This window comes from Dreissena polymorpha, chromosome 1, assembly GCF_020536995.1.
Source record: "Dreissena polymorpha isolate Duluth1 chromosome 1, UMN_Dpol_1.0, whole genome shotgun sequence".
In the NCBI taxonomy this organism is placed as follows: domain Eukaryota; kingdom Metazoa; phylum Mollusca; class Bivalvia; order Myida; family Dreissenidae; genus Dreissena; species Dreissena polymorpha.
Genome location: NC_068355.1, coordinates 101960510 through 101976013, shown reverse-complemented (window position 1 = coordinate 101976013; position 15504 = coordinate 101960510). Strand labels below are relative to the sequence as shown.

The 15504-nt window shown below is 38.0% G+C and overlaps 1 protein-coding gene across 3 annotated transcripts in view; it reads left to right on the top strand.

Annotated features, from left to right (window-relative positions):
- The first annotated feature begins 3888 nt into the window (after window positions 1-3888).
- The window catches only part of LOC127842999 (clathrin heavy chain 1), a 54021-nt gene continuing 42405 nt past the window's right edge, over window positions 3889-15504 (top strand). For all 3 annotated transcript variants that reach the window (XM_052372837.1, XM_052372836.1, XM_052372828.1), the window contains exons 1-2: window positions 3889-4082; window positions 4661-4868. In XM_052372837.1, the coding sequence (XP_052228797.1) occupies window positions 4041-4082; window positions 4661-4868 (250 nt within the window). In that variant the 5' untranslated portion in view covers window positions 3889-4040. The remainder of the gene's footprint in view (window positions 4083-4660; window positions 4869-15504) is intronic.

The following is a 15504-nucleotide window of genomic DNA, read 5'->3' as shown; positions in this document are numbered from 1 at the left end:
TTTATTAAAAAATGATTAAAACAAATCTTAAAAGATGCCCAATTCTGCAAACAGGTCACTTTAAACATCGTCCAAATACTAAAACAATAGCAAACGACAAACATTAGATTCAGAAATTTGCAGTGATTTTCGATGTTCTTATTCTACATATTTGATGAGAATAATATCAGTCATGATAATGTGCCCTTTATCTTTAACAACTAAGATCTACCCAGTACTTTTTTTAATATACTGCTTGCTTGAACTGTTTTAATAAAATCACCGTGAAAATCAGATTGACATCACTCTCTTCCAGCAATGCTTCTATAGTGTTCAATATTGAACCTGATGTACGTGAGATCTACCAGTCATTTTTGCCTTGATTGGTAATTATTTCCGAATCACCGACTTGTTATGTGTCGTTCCAACCGTACTATCGAAAACACGCAATACTTTTAAAAATTGGCGTCAAATGACGCTCGATTGTTCATTGTCGGCTCGGAAACTATTTAAATGTACCCTGGGTACTCCTAAGTGAACCCCGGGTACGGAAAATATACCAACACGTACCCGGCTAATTAAGACTGCACCCGAGTTGTATTTGCCGCCAAAAATCCGATGTCGTAAAACGCGCTACGGAATACGAACCAGAATTCACTTGGAAAAAAAAACTTCCTCAACATCCTTTTTGTAGTATGATTTTCGATAATATAGAGGTCATTGTATACAATTTTACATGCAAATGACCATAATTATTTGCAGCAAAAAGGCAATTTAGCGTAAGAATTCCCGGGTGCATTTTAGTATATTTACCGTACCCGGGGTCCATTTAAGTATACTTAAGAGTACCCGGGGTACATTTAAGTAGTACCCGAGCCGAAAATTACCAATCGAGTTCAAATAGAATTATTAAACACTGATAGTAACATTGGTTCTAGAAGTATTGCTAATAGATTTAAAAATGTATATTTACTAGCTCATTAATAATGAAAAAAGGGGTATTATTAAAGGCGGTTTCATAGGTGAAAACACGAGACTAATCTATGACATTTTGAAATACATGTAGAAAAATAATATTACCAGTCTACTCCTTCTAATAGCTTTTGAAAAGGCCTACGATTCCTTATCACGAAGTTTTGTTAACAAATACTTTCCTTATTTAAGTTTGCTCATGTCATTATCAAATAGTTTAATGTTTTATATAAGATTGATGTCTCAGCAGTAACTCAGTGCTGGTTGTTATCTGATTTTTTTTTATTAAATTTAACGCGGATGCCGTCTGGGTGATCCCGTCAGTTGCTATATTTTTATTTTATGCTCCGAAATCTTGTCTCTTAAACTTAGGGCATATCCCAAAATACAAGGAATACAAAACAATAAAACTGAATATAATTTATCGCAATTTGCTGACGACACATATATTCTCCTGCGTGGCTGTGCAAAATCGCTTAATGAAACCTTAAACGAATTATCGCTTTCACAGTGTGCTCTGGTTTAAAGGTTATCTTCGACAAAACTTAAGTAGTTTGGAAAGGAAAACATAAATTCAATTCTGAAAGTATCAAAACTAGATGGACGTTACAATGCAACTAAAAGCTGGTCCAGAAGAATACTATCTCCTATTGGAAGGATACAAGTAATTAAAACAATTGCCTTCCCACTTCTTTTTTAGTCGAATACAATATCACACCCACCCATGCATCTCCTGTAGACTCAGGTTCTATGGTAGTTCATCATCAGCATGGAATCCCTCCGTCGTCAATGTTTCGCCCCTGAACCATTGACATCTCGGGAGGTTGGGGCCACCGTAGCTTCGCTGTGAATGTCGATAGCTCTACTTCATCCAAGCTGCATCATCTCGCATCAGCCACAGCCAGCTGGACGAACGCTCTGCAGCTTGGCTAAGTTTCCGGATAGTCCGCCGTCTATCTCTGCCAGTAGACCCGACTGCTCACATCAGTCGGACTATCCAGATACTAAGCCATATGGGGAACAACCAAGTACGCCGGCCTCTTTGGTTACAAGCTTCTAGCAGCTCTGTATACTTTTTCCTCTCATATGCCTCCTCGCATCTGGTTTCCCAAGGTACAGTTAACTCGACCATGATGAGTCGTTTGTTTCCCTGCCTCTGACCACAGCACGATGTCGGACCTGAGGTTTGTCTGCACGAAACTTCGGAAGACCAGCTTGTTGTCAAGTTCAACCTTCATGTTTCATTCGGTTGCGCCGTTGAAAATTGAGGTTGTATGTGTTGGCTGTATCTGCGCAGTTTCACCCGGCTTCATAAAGTTGATCATCTGTTGTCGCGGTGTGCTAAGTACTGCGTTCCCTTTTCCTTTCTTGTTTCAGTCAGTCAGCCACCTCTCTGAGGACATTGTCGTGGTGCCATCTATACATTCCTTGTGACAGAGCCGTAGGGCAGCAAGAAAGAACATGTTCTTGAGTGCCGGGACGGTCACACAGTTGGCATTTAGGGTCTGGTATGAGTCTCCAACGGCAGAGGTTTGCAGGTGATGGTAGGAGGTCATGGACTGACCTAAGGAGGAAGGAAAGTAGTCTGACGGAGTCGTACTTCCAGATGTCGTCCAAGGTCAGTTTTCTGTCCATTGTATTCCATGTTGTTCATGCTCCATGTGTTCCCATTTCTAGCGCTCTAGCTTGTATATTGTTTTCTTCTGACTTATTAACTTCTGCCTGGATCATGGCGCGCCTCTCTTGCTTGTCTGCTCGGCTCCACAGAAGCGTTTTTGTCGCGCCAATCCCCTGACGTATCCTACAATGTCTCTGAGCTTGAGCGCATCCTCCTCTTGGCTGACAGTCTCCGTGTTCGACCATTTCCTGCTGGTGCGGGTAACAATGCCTGCTTCTCGTATCTGCGCATCTGGGGAGTCTCTTTGGGCGCGTACCAGTCTTGTCTTGGCTGTCTTGAATTCCTCCACCAGTGAGGAAGTGGGAGTTGAGGCTTGTTGCTCTTTCCGTACAGTCTAACGCTGGAGAAATTGGGGGGGGGGGGGGGGGCATTCCTAGCCACTTCCTTAGGTGTGGGCTGGTGGACCTCTCTAAGGCTTCTATAACTGAGCTAGAAACCTCATACAGCATCATGGTCCAGATAAGCCTTGGTAGTAAGACATGCGGGTATAGCCAGGCTTTGAACTTTCCAGGGAGGTTGTTGTGGTCTATCTTCTTCGGGCCCTCATCTACCTGGGTTTCAAGCTTTCTGACATTGTCGCTGTCAGGTACGCTTGCATCAAACCATTTCCTAAGACATTTGATAGGGCTCTTCATTAGCTTACCCATTTGTTTGCTACAATCCCCCATCCACCACATAAAATGTTTATAGAGCTTTATGATCTATTGACGAGGCATATCATATATAGATTCAAGATTGTATTTACAATATTTCCAGAAAACACATTTCATGCAATTGATAACAACATTAATTCCGCTTTTATTGAAATTTTCGTTTTAAGAAATATTCTTCTTGACACAAATCCAGCTTGGGTGGAAAGTGTCGTCACTAATTAGCCTATGCGGACTGCGCAGGCTAATCTGGGACGACACTTTACGCACATGCATTTAACCGCATTTTCTCTCATATATATATATTACAGCGACAAAATTTCTGTTAGTATTGTGGTCAAAGGGAAGTCACTCAAAGAAAAAAATCACCATTACTTTTGACACGAAGGCCAAACCAGTAATCAGGCTTTGACGTAATGCGCGTATGAATAACCTGTATATTTTCTTAAAATAGTTCCGAATATATTTTACAAACCATACATAATACAATCAAAATTATAAGTGCTTTGGGAGAGCACCATTATTATATTTATTAGTTAGTGAGAAAAGAAAATTGCGTGGGGCATAATGGTAAAACAACTTCACATCATTATCTACCTGAGACTACTTTATCACTTCATCCGGTGTCCGCCATCTTGACAAGTCGGAAACGTTGTATGCTACTGTGACTCACCGGCGAGCCGGTTTTTTCGTAAAATTGCAAGTCTGAAGAATATTTAAACCGACTTTGTTTGGTGGGAAGGAACGACCAACACGTTATCATGACGCAGATGCTCCCTATACGTTTTCAGGAGCACTTACAGGTAATAAACTTACGCATTATTCCAGCCATACAGGATTCACGCCCCTTGCTTAACATTACAAAAGTCAAAATGTGTTTTTCATTCAGTTTTTGCACTTGCGACGTTTGCCATAAGAACCTTTTTTGTCTTAATAAGTGTCATAAGCAACCGAAACAAAATTATTGTTTAAACATTAGATTTGCACTGGTTGTTTTCTTTTGAAGTTGAAAGGGGGCGTAATAAATTAAAGTGCAAATTACAAAATGTTTGGTGTATTTTTTATGTTTTCATTCTTTATACATATACACACACAGAAGATGTTTAATAAATTCTTAGGAAACCAATATATGAAGTTTCTTGTTGTTTAAATGACATAATAACGCATGTTTAAAATAATGTTTGATTTACCCCACCCATTTTCTGTTCTGTTTAAATCTATGCGAAACATTAGTTTTTATATCAAATTACAAAAGAGTTCTGAATTTTAAACTTTGTCAAAATAACTTTGACATGCACCTATGAATGGCAAATCATATGAGTCAATTCTTCATTATTATGATTTTTTGAATGATCAGTTGGGACATATGTTTTTATTTTAGCTCCAAAATGTGGGCATCAATGCGGCAAACATCGGGTTTAGTACTCTTACAATGGAATCTGACAAATTCATATGCGTTCGAGAGAAAGTTGGTGAAACTGCACAAGTTGTTATTATCGACATGAATGATACCTCAAATCCTATCAGAAGGCCAATTTCTGCTGATTCTGCGATTATGAACCCTGCAAGCAAAGTGATCGCCTTGAAAGGTAACTTCACAGTAACAGTTTTTAAATGTTTATGCCCACCTTTGAAGAAGAGGGGGTATATTGTTTTGCTGGATGTGGGTTGGTTTGTCAGTCGGTCCAGTGTTTTTCCTCTTTATAAACAGGGCTTTGATTTTTTTTCTCATATTTCCGCGGATCAGGTTGACCTGGGTCATTTCCACGATTCACGTAAATTTGTAAAACAAATGGGGAAAGGGGTACAACCAACTCTGCGGGCCTATTTTATAAGCGGTGTCATCATTATCATGGCTTGGAACACACTTTGATTTTGATCGCAATTAATACTGGTGACTTTGCATAAAATGTGAAATGTAAATTTTGTACATAAATCTTGTTAATAAGTTTATTTAAATGTCTGTTGTAAGGTTTGTCATTGCGTTATGCACTCAAATCGCGTAGTCAAAATCAGTTTGCAGAATTTTCCTCCCATCAGACTTCACCTCTATCACACCCCTGATAAAGCTGGTACCGTAAAATGGCATCAGTGCTTTCCATTATTTAACGGTCCCTAGCTAGGGCTTGAAATTCAATATCAAGAGCCAGTGGGACGCTTCAAATTTACAGATAAGTGTAATTTGCTGCCCTTCTTAAGATGAAAGTGATCTCGCCTTCGCTGAACATTTTGAGAGTTTCTCAACTAAAGCCCGCCTTAAGGCGGATCATTGATGTATTGAAAATCGATATTTGCTAATGAGAGCGCACGCTTTGCATGAGCGACAGCACTTGTAGGCAGTTAATACCTTTAGTAAAATCATGCAGACGACAAGTGATGTAATTGACATCTCGCCAACTGTCAATTAGATTTCTATCTTCATATCAATCAACCAATCAGAGATCGATAAAACAGGCCAGCCAGTTGTTACAGACCTGTCCGGCATTTTCCAGACAAGCCATGGATCCAGGTGTCATTTTTTCAAATCCTAGCTGGATCACTGCTTCCCATGTGCAATTGCCTTGGACAGTTGATGACCTCTATTGAAATTGGGGTCACTAGGTAAAGGTCACTGGCACAATCAGCCTTCCTGAAAAGTTCTAGTGATTACAGTGTATGATGGACAACAGCTTTAAATTCTAGTCAGACTCAAAGGAAAATATGTATTTTCATAGGGATCGGATGCATGTAATAGGCTATTTTATAAGATTTATTTACAATATTGAGTGTTGAAAAAGTCTGGGGACACGAAGGCCTCACATCAAAATGCTTAATTTACGAAGATTACCGGGGGAAACAGTACGATTGAAAAAAATTGTGTTTAATTCACATGTGTAACTCGCAGATTGCAACAAGTCTCTGCTCATGTGCATTTTTGGTTCCGAAGTAAACTTTGATGTTTACAGTTTCGCCTTATATTGATTGTTTTAATATGGCACAGTAATGTTGGACAAATTAAATTGATGTTTCGAAAAAAACAACAAAGGGAGAGCACTCTTTAAAACTAGTGACGCTTTAGTGTTTAATGACAAAAAGGCTCGAAATTCACGAAAAGAGTGATTCTATATAATGGGGTGTTTAGGTTCTTTTGGCAAGTATTAGACTTTTCGGTATTTAGTCATAATTTTTTTGGCCTGTCACAAGGACAGGCAATATTAGAAACTTCACCAGACCGTAAAGAATTTTGCCGGACAAGACCGGCGGTCCGGCCTTTTCAGGAAGCCTGCACAATATGTGTGAAAATTGTTTCTGTTTAATAACTCATCAATGAATTGACAGAGTGGCTTGATACTCCACATGTTTATTAGGCTTGGACAGTAGAAGGGCCCTATTGAAATTGGGGTCTCTAGTTCAAAGCCCTGTTTGAGGGTGTATATGTCTCTGACTGCAGAACTCTTGTTTACTTCATGCTTATAATTTGAAGATTGTATTTCAATAGGACATTTAAAGACAATTTCTTTCACATGCTTATGATCTAGGTTGGCTTTATTTCCTTTGTTTAATTCTAACACATCCATCAACTTAATGATCATGTTCTTATTTTTAGCTCAGCTGTTTTCAGAGAAAACCCGAGGTATTGTCATAGCCAGCTAGGCGTCAGTGTCATGCTAAAACCTTGAATTTTTGCTCTAAAATCAAAAAGCTTTCACCTACAATGTGAAACTTCATATGTAGATGCACCTTGATGATTTCTACACACTACACCCATTTTTGGGCCACTAGGTCAAAGGTCAAGGTCACTGTGACTTCTTAAATTAAAAAAAATCTGACAAGCTTTCATTTGATTCAAAACTGCACCTGCAGCAGATCGTTGGCACCCGTGCGGTGCTCTTATTATATCTTACGATCTCATAAAGTCATACCGTTGACTATAATTTATTCATATGATGGAGAGAGCTCAGATTTTTTTTATGTCCCCAACCACTTTAGTGAGGGACATATTGTTTTTGCCCTGTCTGTTGGTTGGTTTGTTTGCTCCAACTTTAACATTTTGCCATTCCTTTTGCAATATTGAAGATAGCAACTTCATATTTGGAATGCATGTGTATCTCATGGAGCTGCACATTTTGAGTGGTGAAAGGTCAAGGTCATCCTTCAAGGTCAAAGGTCAAACAGGGCTTTCCTTTGACCCGAGCTCCCGGGTTTTAACGCTTCAAAGTTACAGAATACCCTAGTTTGACTCATGAGAAAATTACGTCATGCGTCACATTTGACCCGGGGGAATGTACCGACTTGCGTCAAAGAGATCAAAAGTTAAGAGTAATCGATAATTGGCTTGGGGCGGAGTATCTTTCGGTAGACGCTAACCGTTATTGCCTGTTTCCAATCATTGAAGCACAAGTCAGCCCAGTAGGCGGAGTTTTGCCCATTGAGAAATCTAGTAATGACCAATTAAAACACTGCTGGTTCGATGACGCGTGTATCAACATACCATTATTTATCTGAGCGTTTGTTTTCAGCTGTTTGCAGAAATGACATGTATTTAACCCACTAAAACAGAATGGACTCACCCGAGTCAGTTTTAATAATATCCAATGTATAATTATCACATCCATATCCACAATATTTATGCCCCCCTTCGAAGAAGAGGGGGTATATTGCTTTGCTCATGTCGGTCGGTCTGTCGGTCTGTCCACCAGGTGGTTGTCAGACGATAACTCAAGAACGCTTGGGCCTAGGATCATGTAACTTGATAGGTACATTGATCATGACTCACAGATGACCCCTATTGATTTTCAGGTCACTAGGTCAAAGGTCAAGGTCACAGTGACCAGAAATAGTAAAATGGTTTCCGGATGATAACTCAAGAACGCTTAGGCCTAGGATCATGAAACTTGATAGGTAGATTGATCATGACTCGCAGATGACCGCTATTGATTTTCAGGTCACTAGGTCAAAGGTCAATGTCACAGTGACCCGAAATAGTAAAATGGTTTCCGGATGATAACTCAAGAACGCTTAGGCCAAGGATCATGAAACTTGATAGGTAGATTGATCATGACTCGCAGATGACCCCTATTGATTTTCAGGTCACTAGGTCAAAGGTCAAGGTCACGATGACCAGAAATAGTAAAATGGTTTCCGGATGATAACTGAAGAACTCTTATTCCTAGGATCATGAAACTTGATAGGTAGATTGATCATGACTCGCAGATGACCCCTATTGATTTTCAGGTCACTAGGTCAAAGGTCAAGGTCACGGTGACCCGAAATAGTAAAATGGTGTCTGGATGATAACTCAAGAACGCTTATGGCTAGGATCATGAAACTTCATAGGTACATTGATCATGACTGGCAGATGACCCCTATTGATTTTCAGGTCACTAGGTCAAAGGTCAAGGTCACAGTGACAAAAAACATATTTACACAATGGCTGTCACTACAACGGAGAGCCCATATGGGGGGCATGCATGTTTTACAAACAGCCCTTGTTTGAGAAATACTTCCACAATATGTCAGAATGTATTTCCAATGCTGAATACAGTGTATCCAACCCTGTTTTATTCCATGTTTGCTCCGTTCAAAGACGCGCGAAAGTTATGCTGGCATATGTACTGTCTACAACGTAAATTTACACGCTTTGCATGTGCTAATTGATTACAAGTTACAACATAGGTGTAATAATTGACCATTTGAGACGGCATAGAAAATCGGACGTTTGTCGCACGTCTACGGTAAAGATGGCATATGAAATTATTAAATCCGGATTTGAGCCGTCCAGGGTCGATTTTGAGATAAATGTAAATCCGATTAGTTAGTTTAAGGAGGTATTTTGATGGTAAACGGCTGGCACTGACATGAGCAGTAACTGACGAAACATCTTTAAAAAAAACACAACATATTCGCTTCTTTCCGAAAACCGTACCATTCTATGAACATTGCTATAGTTGTCCGCCAACTATAAATTATCTATTAGCAAAGTAAAGCACTGCAATATCATACTTAAAACAATATGTCAACCTAATTATATATTCATTGCGTATTTGCTAGGTTACTTATTACTGGCTTTAATTTTCTGCAGACAAACAAAACACATATTTTATTTCATTCGCAAAGGAAGTATCTCTACTTGTTTTCGGACAGTCGTTTCCGGATACGGTATGGTTCGTCGATTTTAATTTATTTCCAACGGTCTTTATAACATTTTTTATAGAATGACAAATACACATGCGGTGTTACAGATGGTCTTATAGATAAAATTTCGCATTGTACTCACAAGAAATTGCACAAAGAAAGAAAATAAAGAATAACAATAAGCAAGGGCTTGAGTGGCTCTGCCCTCTATTCCCGTTATCCTACAGTCTCTGAATCTCTGCTTAATTTTCCGTATTTCGAATTTGGGACAATTGACACCCCTGATATATATTCTGTCACCACAAGTGCGAGTGTTTTTTATGTCCCCCACTATAGTAGTGGGGGACATATTGTTTTTGCCCTGTCTGTCTGTCTGTTGGTCTGTTGGTCTGTTTGCGCCAACTTTAACATTTTGCAATAACTTTTGCTATATTGAAGATAGCAACTTCATATTTGGCATGCATGTGTATCTTATGAAGCTGCACATTTGGAGTGGTGAAAGGTCAAGGTCATCCTTCAAGGTCAGAGGTCAAATATATGTGGCCAAAATCGCTCATTTTATAAATACTTTTGCAATATTGAAGATAGCAACTTGATATTTGGCATGCATGTGTATCTTATGGAGCTGCACATTTTGAGTGGTGAAAGGTCAAGGTCATCCTTCAAGGTCAGAGGTCAAATATATGTGGCCCAAATCGCTTATTTTATGAATACTTTTGCAATATTGAAGATAGCAACTTGATATTTGGCATGCATGTGTATCTTATGGAGCTGCACATTTTGAGTGTTGAAAGGTCAAGGTCAAGGTCATCCTTCAAGGTCAGAGGTCAAATATATGTGGCCCAAATCGCTTATTTTATGAATACTTTTGCAATATTGAAGATAGCAACTTGATATTTGGCATGCATGTGTATCTCATGGAGCTGCACATTTTGAGTGGTGAAAGGTCAAGGTCATCCTTCACAAGGTCAAGGTCATCCTTCACAAGGTCAAGGTCATATATAGGGGGACATTGTGTTTCACAAACACATCTTGTTTCGTTTTGATTTCAGTATTCTCACAATGTTGGTCACAATGTATGTTTGCATTATCTCTTTTATTGACTGAAATATAAGAAATAAATGTTTAGATATTTGTAAATTTGTTGCTTTTTATATATTATATCTCAGTAATTTGCTTAAAGTACGAAAGATAATTGACTCTCCTGCATTATTATTATGACTCGTACAAATTTGATTTTGACTCTTGAAAATTTGGTCCCAAGAGTCTTTGACTCTTGAGATTTGAGGTCTAAGGAAAGCCCTGGTCAAATATATAGCTTCAAAGCGGCACAGAATGGGACAATGGGAATTAACACATACATATAAAGTAAGAATTCTTATACGGTTGACCAAGCTTGTGCAATTGTAAAAAAACATGCATTCATGATTTGCTCTTTAAATGTTTCTCACAACCAACATAGCCTTTTGGGATTGAATCGTTATGTCTGCTATTGAAATAAAAGATTTTTTAAAACAAATACTTATAACTAAATAAATGTTTAAAAAAATCTATCTTATTTCTTTTAAGAGCCATTGTTACTGTTCATTCATGACAAGCTTAGCAATCAACTTATCTTCCATAGAGATAATAAATAAACGGAGATAAGTTTACATTAAAAAAAAATAGTGCATGCTGAATATTGCAATAACACCATTTCAAATAGCAGACATGCTGACACAGTTGCATTACCGGAAATTCTTTGGTTTATATTTAGTTGCTTTATGCTTAAGTTCAATTGGTGCTGAGGTTAATAAAGAATGGGTTTTCATGGGAGCGATTGTCATCAGTGTTTTCCATTGTTAAATATAAGTTAAAATTAATTTGTTAATTTCCTTACCAGACTTGAAAAAATAAATCCAGATTGATAAATATCACATTCACGTTTTTTGTATTATTTTGACATACATGTAAAATGCTTACATGATGCTGCGCTCTTGACTATGTATTTCACTGCATGCGAATACATGCCGTCCATGTAAAAACAAACCTGTTAAAAAACCAGTACAGCTCACTATTTCTTATGTTTTAGAAAAAAATCAAAGTTATGGAGGTTATTTTACGGTTATGCATTACCAGGGATGTCAATAGTCTGACTCCGGCTTATTCAAGAAATCCGGATTTGAGCCGTCCAGGGTCGATTTGAGATCAGTTTAAATTCGACGAGTTTATTGTGTGTGTGGAGCGGACAAAGTTGTTTAAGTGTGCGATCATTTGAAAACGAATATTATTTTAGCTTTCTCTTCATTCTGGAAATTTGTGCTTAGTACCAATTTTTGCCCTGTCTGTTATTTATTGATTTCTGATTGGTAAGTGGCTGGTACGGTTATTAGCCTTAACTGATGAAACGTCTTTTCTACTTTCGTCATAGCATATTGTAAAGTACAGTACACTCCACGCGTTTTCCCCAAAAAACGCGCTCCCTCCACGTTTTTTTTTCTGCTAGCGAGTGTTCACGCGGCGTTGGAAGAGCGAGGTGAACTCGATAAAACGCTCGGCTTTACGCCGCGTTCGCTAAAACCTGCGGCGTGTATTACTTTAGGCTAGTTGGTAAATGCAGACACTTTCCGTGCTTATCAGTGACCGCTGCGCAATGCCGCGTTAGCAGTGTGCTACTGGGCATGCCAAAAAATAAAAACATTGTTATAATTCATTGTTTAAATACTGTAGTACATGTATAAAAAAGATAATTGTATAGAAAATTAATACGTATAAAAATTAAGTTTTTTAATTCACAGGTCTACAATATGAATGAATATAATACATTTGACAAATTAATATTTAAATCAAAACACATATATGATATAACACAAGAATAAATGTTCCGTAAAATTTCCAAATGAGAATAATAATTAGTAATCCGAAACACACTACGATTTTAAATTGTTAACACGACGTTTACAAATGCTTCCAATATACAGTCATCATGTATATTTCCCGACAAAAGCGCGCGAAAATTATGCTGCAATGTACAAGGTCAAGGAACAATGTATACTCCTGCAAAGCGTGCGTGTATTGATTTTTTGATACAAACTTTGTAGCGTAGAGAACATTGAATTTTGTTGATTTCGGTTAAAAGTTTCTTTGGTATTTTTTAATGAAATTATATCGCGAATAAGTTGTTATTTCCTCTGAAATAATTTCAAATCGAACACGCCGAATCTTTATCGTTATGGCATTTTAGTAGAGTAATTATTTTAACAGTAATTGTACTATAAACTGATTAAAGAAGACATCTTGGCGGAACTGGATTTTAAGTGTTTGACGTTATGAAAACACGCACAGCTTGTCTACTGACCTATTGTGTAGACTGCTGTCTGGGGTGTTTTGACAAAAGGGATTAACATGTGTGAATGTCACTCTGCCGATTTGGTCCATAATTACTGGTAAACATTGTTTTGAATGTCGACGCAACAAGAATACAAATGTGAATATTAAATGCAACTATCAACTCAATAGTGACCACCTTCTTTTAGCAATCAATGGAATAACCTACCTACAAAGGGAAAATAAATGCATTAGCGAGCAGAGAATTGACTTTGTTCCGACAATTAAAACCATTCCTTATGCATTTGTTGAACGTGTTTACTTGAGTAAGTTATGCCTTTAGACAGGAAGCGGCTTTTCTTTGATTACGTCAAACTGTCAATTCACACTGATTTGCGAGATTTTTAGGGTCCTTGGTCATTTGTTTACATGTTCAGTATAGAAAATCACCTGCTAACATGAAAACTTTGGATTAAATTATCAAAATAAAAACAATGTTGCAAACTGTGTTTATATTAATTGGTAAGTATAATTTAAAAGACGACGTTTTGTGTGTGGTAAATCAACGAGTTTTCTATACAACAACAACTACTTCTACAACCACGTCGGGATTGATCTATCTTTGTTGGGTTTTTTTAATGGTAAATATTATACTACATGTATATGTATGTACTTGTAATAAATGTAATTTTATTTGAAAATCAGGAAGTCAAACAAAATTAAATTGATCGTTATCTCGTAAAACACAAATGAAAGGGCTATGTTTTTCATTTTACCGGAACTATTTAGAATGTGTAGCCCAGATATACATGTATCATTAGGGCAAATTCTCAAGTGTCAAGAAGATCGGGCAACAAGTATCCTCTAGACGGGGAAAAAAGGACAAAACATCATCACATAAGCTCACCATGAGAATTAGTTGAGCTTAAAAAACAACTTCGTAGCTCTTTATAATGACTAATTTTTTTCTTTTGCACAGTACAAGTCATTTTCTATAAAATAAATACGTGTACATTTAGGGACATCAAACATCAGTTGATTTCAAAAGTCAACATTATTATCATTAAATGGACAATTTTAGTGTGTGATTAATACTAATGGCTCACTTTCTCTGCAGCATTACAACAGGCTTAGATTAGCATCAACCAAAAAAAAACATTAAGCATTGTTATAATTCAAAGATGCTTTTGAAGGATTCCAACTGACTTCCTTGACACAAAAACAAGGCCTTGAAAAGTCCTAGAAAAGTGCTTGAATTTAGGTTTTAGATTTCTGTTTGAACCATGATTGTGGCCTAGTGCAAAAATGTTTCTGGTCAGATGAAGACATGGTTACAATGGCAGTATTTTTCTTCGTTCAAATTCAGGGCTTGTAATCCGTCCTATTCCCTATGAAAAAAGGACTGGCGTATATTTTTTCCAATTATGTCCTCAAAACTCCCAATTAAAGGTTTCCAAGGAAATCACATTCTTTGTATCTGAAATCTTAAGACTTAGTTCATCTTCCACACAGTTCTATACTAGAAATGGCGCGGCAGAGGCCGACGCGTATCCCCACGCCGCATGTTTGACCCAAGGGCGCCCCAGGGTTGATCATGGGGCCATGCATAGTTGAGATTGACTGTATTGTCATAAGAGAAGTTCAGTATCAATTAGAAGTGAATGGGTGTAAAAATAAAGAAGTTATAGTAAAAGGCAATTTTGGGAGGGTGTGGCCTATGTGGGCGGGGTGCCCCAGGGTTGGTAATGGGGCCATGCATAGTTGAGATTGACCGTATTGTCATAAGAGAGGTTCAGTATCAATTTGAAGTGAATCAGTGTATTAATGAAGAAATTATAGTAAAAGGCAATTTTGGGCGGGTGTGGTCTATGTGGGCGTGGCGCCCCAGGGTTGGCAACGGGGCCATGCATAGTTGAGTTTGACCGTTTTGTCATAAGAGAGGTTCAGTATCAATTTGAAGTGAATCAGTGTAGAAATGAAGAAGTTAATGTAAAATAACCTAAATTTTTTTTATAGTAAATGGATTTTTTTGGTGGGTGTGGCCTATGTGGGTGGGCGCCCCAGGGTTGGGATTGGGGCCATGCATAGTTGAGATTGACCCTAATGTCATAACAAAAGTTCAGTATCAATTTGAAGTGAATCCGTGTAGAAATGAAAAAATTATAGTAAATGGAAATTTTTGGTGGGTGTGGCCTATGTGGGCGGGGCGCCCCAGGGTTGGGAATGGGGCCATGCATGGTTGAGATTGACCGTATTGTCATAGGTGAGGTCCAGTATCAATTTGAAGTGAATCGGTGTAGAAATAAAGAAGTAAATGTAAAATAACCTAAAAAAATGAGTGATAATTTCTGACGCGGCCCCACCCCAACCCCTATAACTTTTGACCCAGGGGTCAGATCAAAATTCCAAATAGTGCACCGTCGCACATATGCTCATAGCTACCATGTGTGTAAATTTCAAGGTTCTAGTGCTTTTAGTGTAGGAGGAGATAGTGGCCAGGACGGACGGACGGACAGACGGACGGACGGACGGCGGAGATCACCACAATATCCCCACCTTTTTTTCAAAAAGCGTGGGGATAATAAATCTGAACCATATTTTTTTTTTTTTTTAACACTTTTATTCTCAATTTTGAAGCATTTGTAACAAAAACAACAACAGTAATTTCTGAATTTAATTCAAAAACGCAACAAATTTCCAATCATAAGGGACCAGACCCCCTTCTCAAAATGGTCTAAAAAACACTGAAGGGAAAGTGTTGTTTTTTTTTCACTTTTTGGGAATTGTGTCATGTCCCTCTAGATT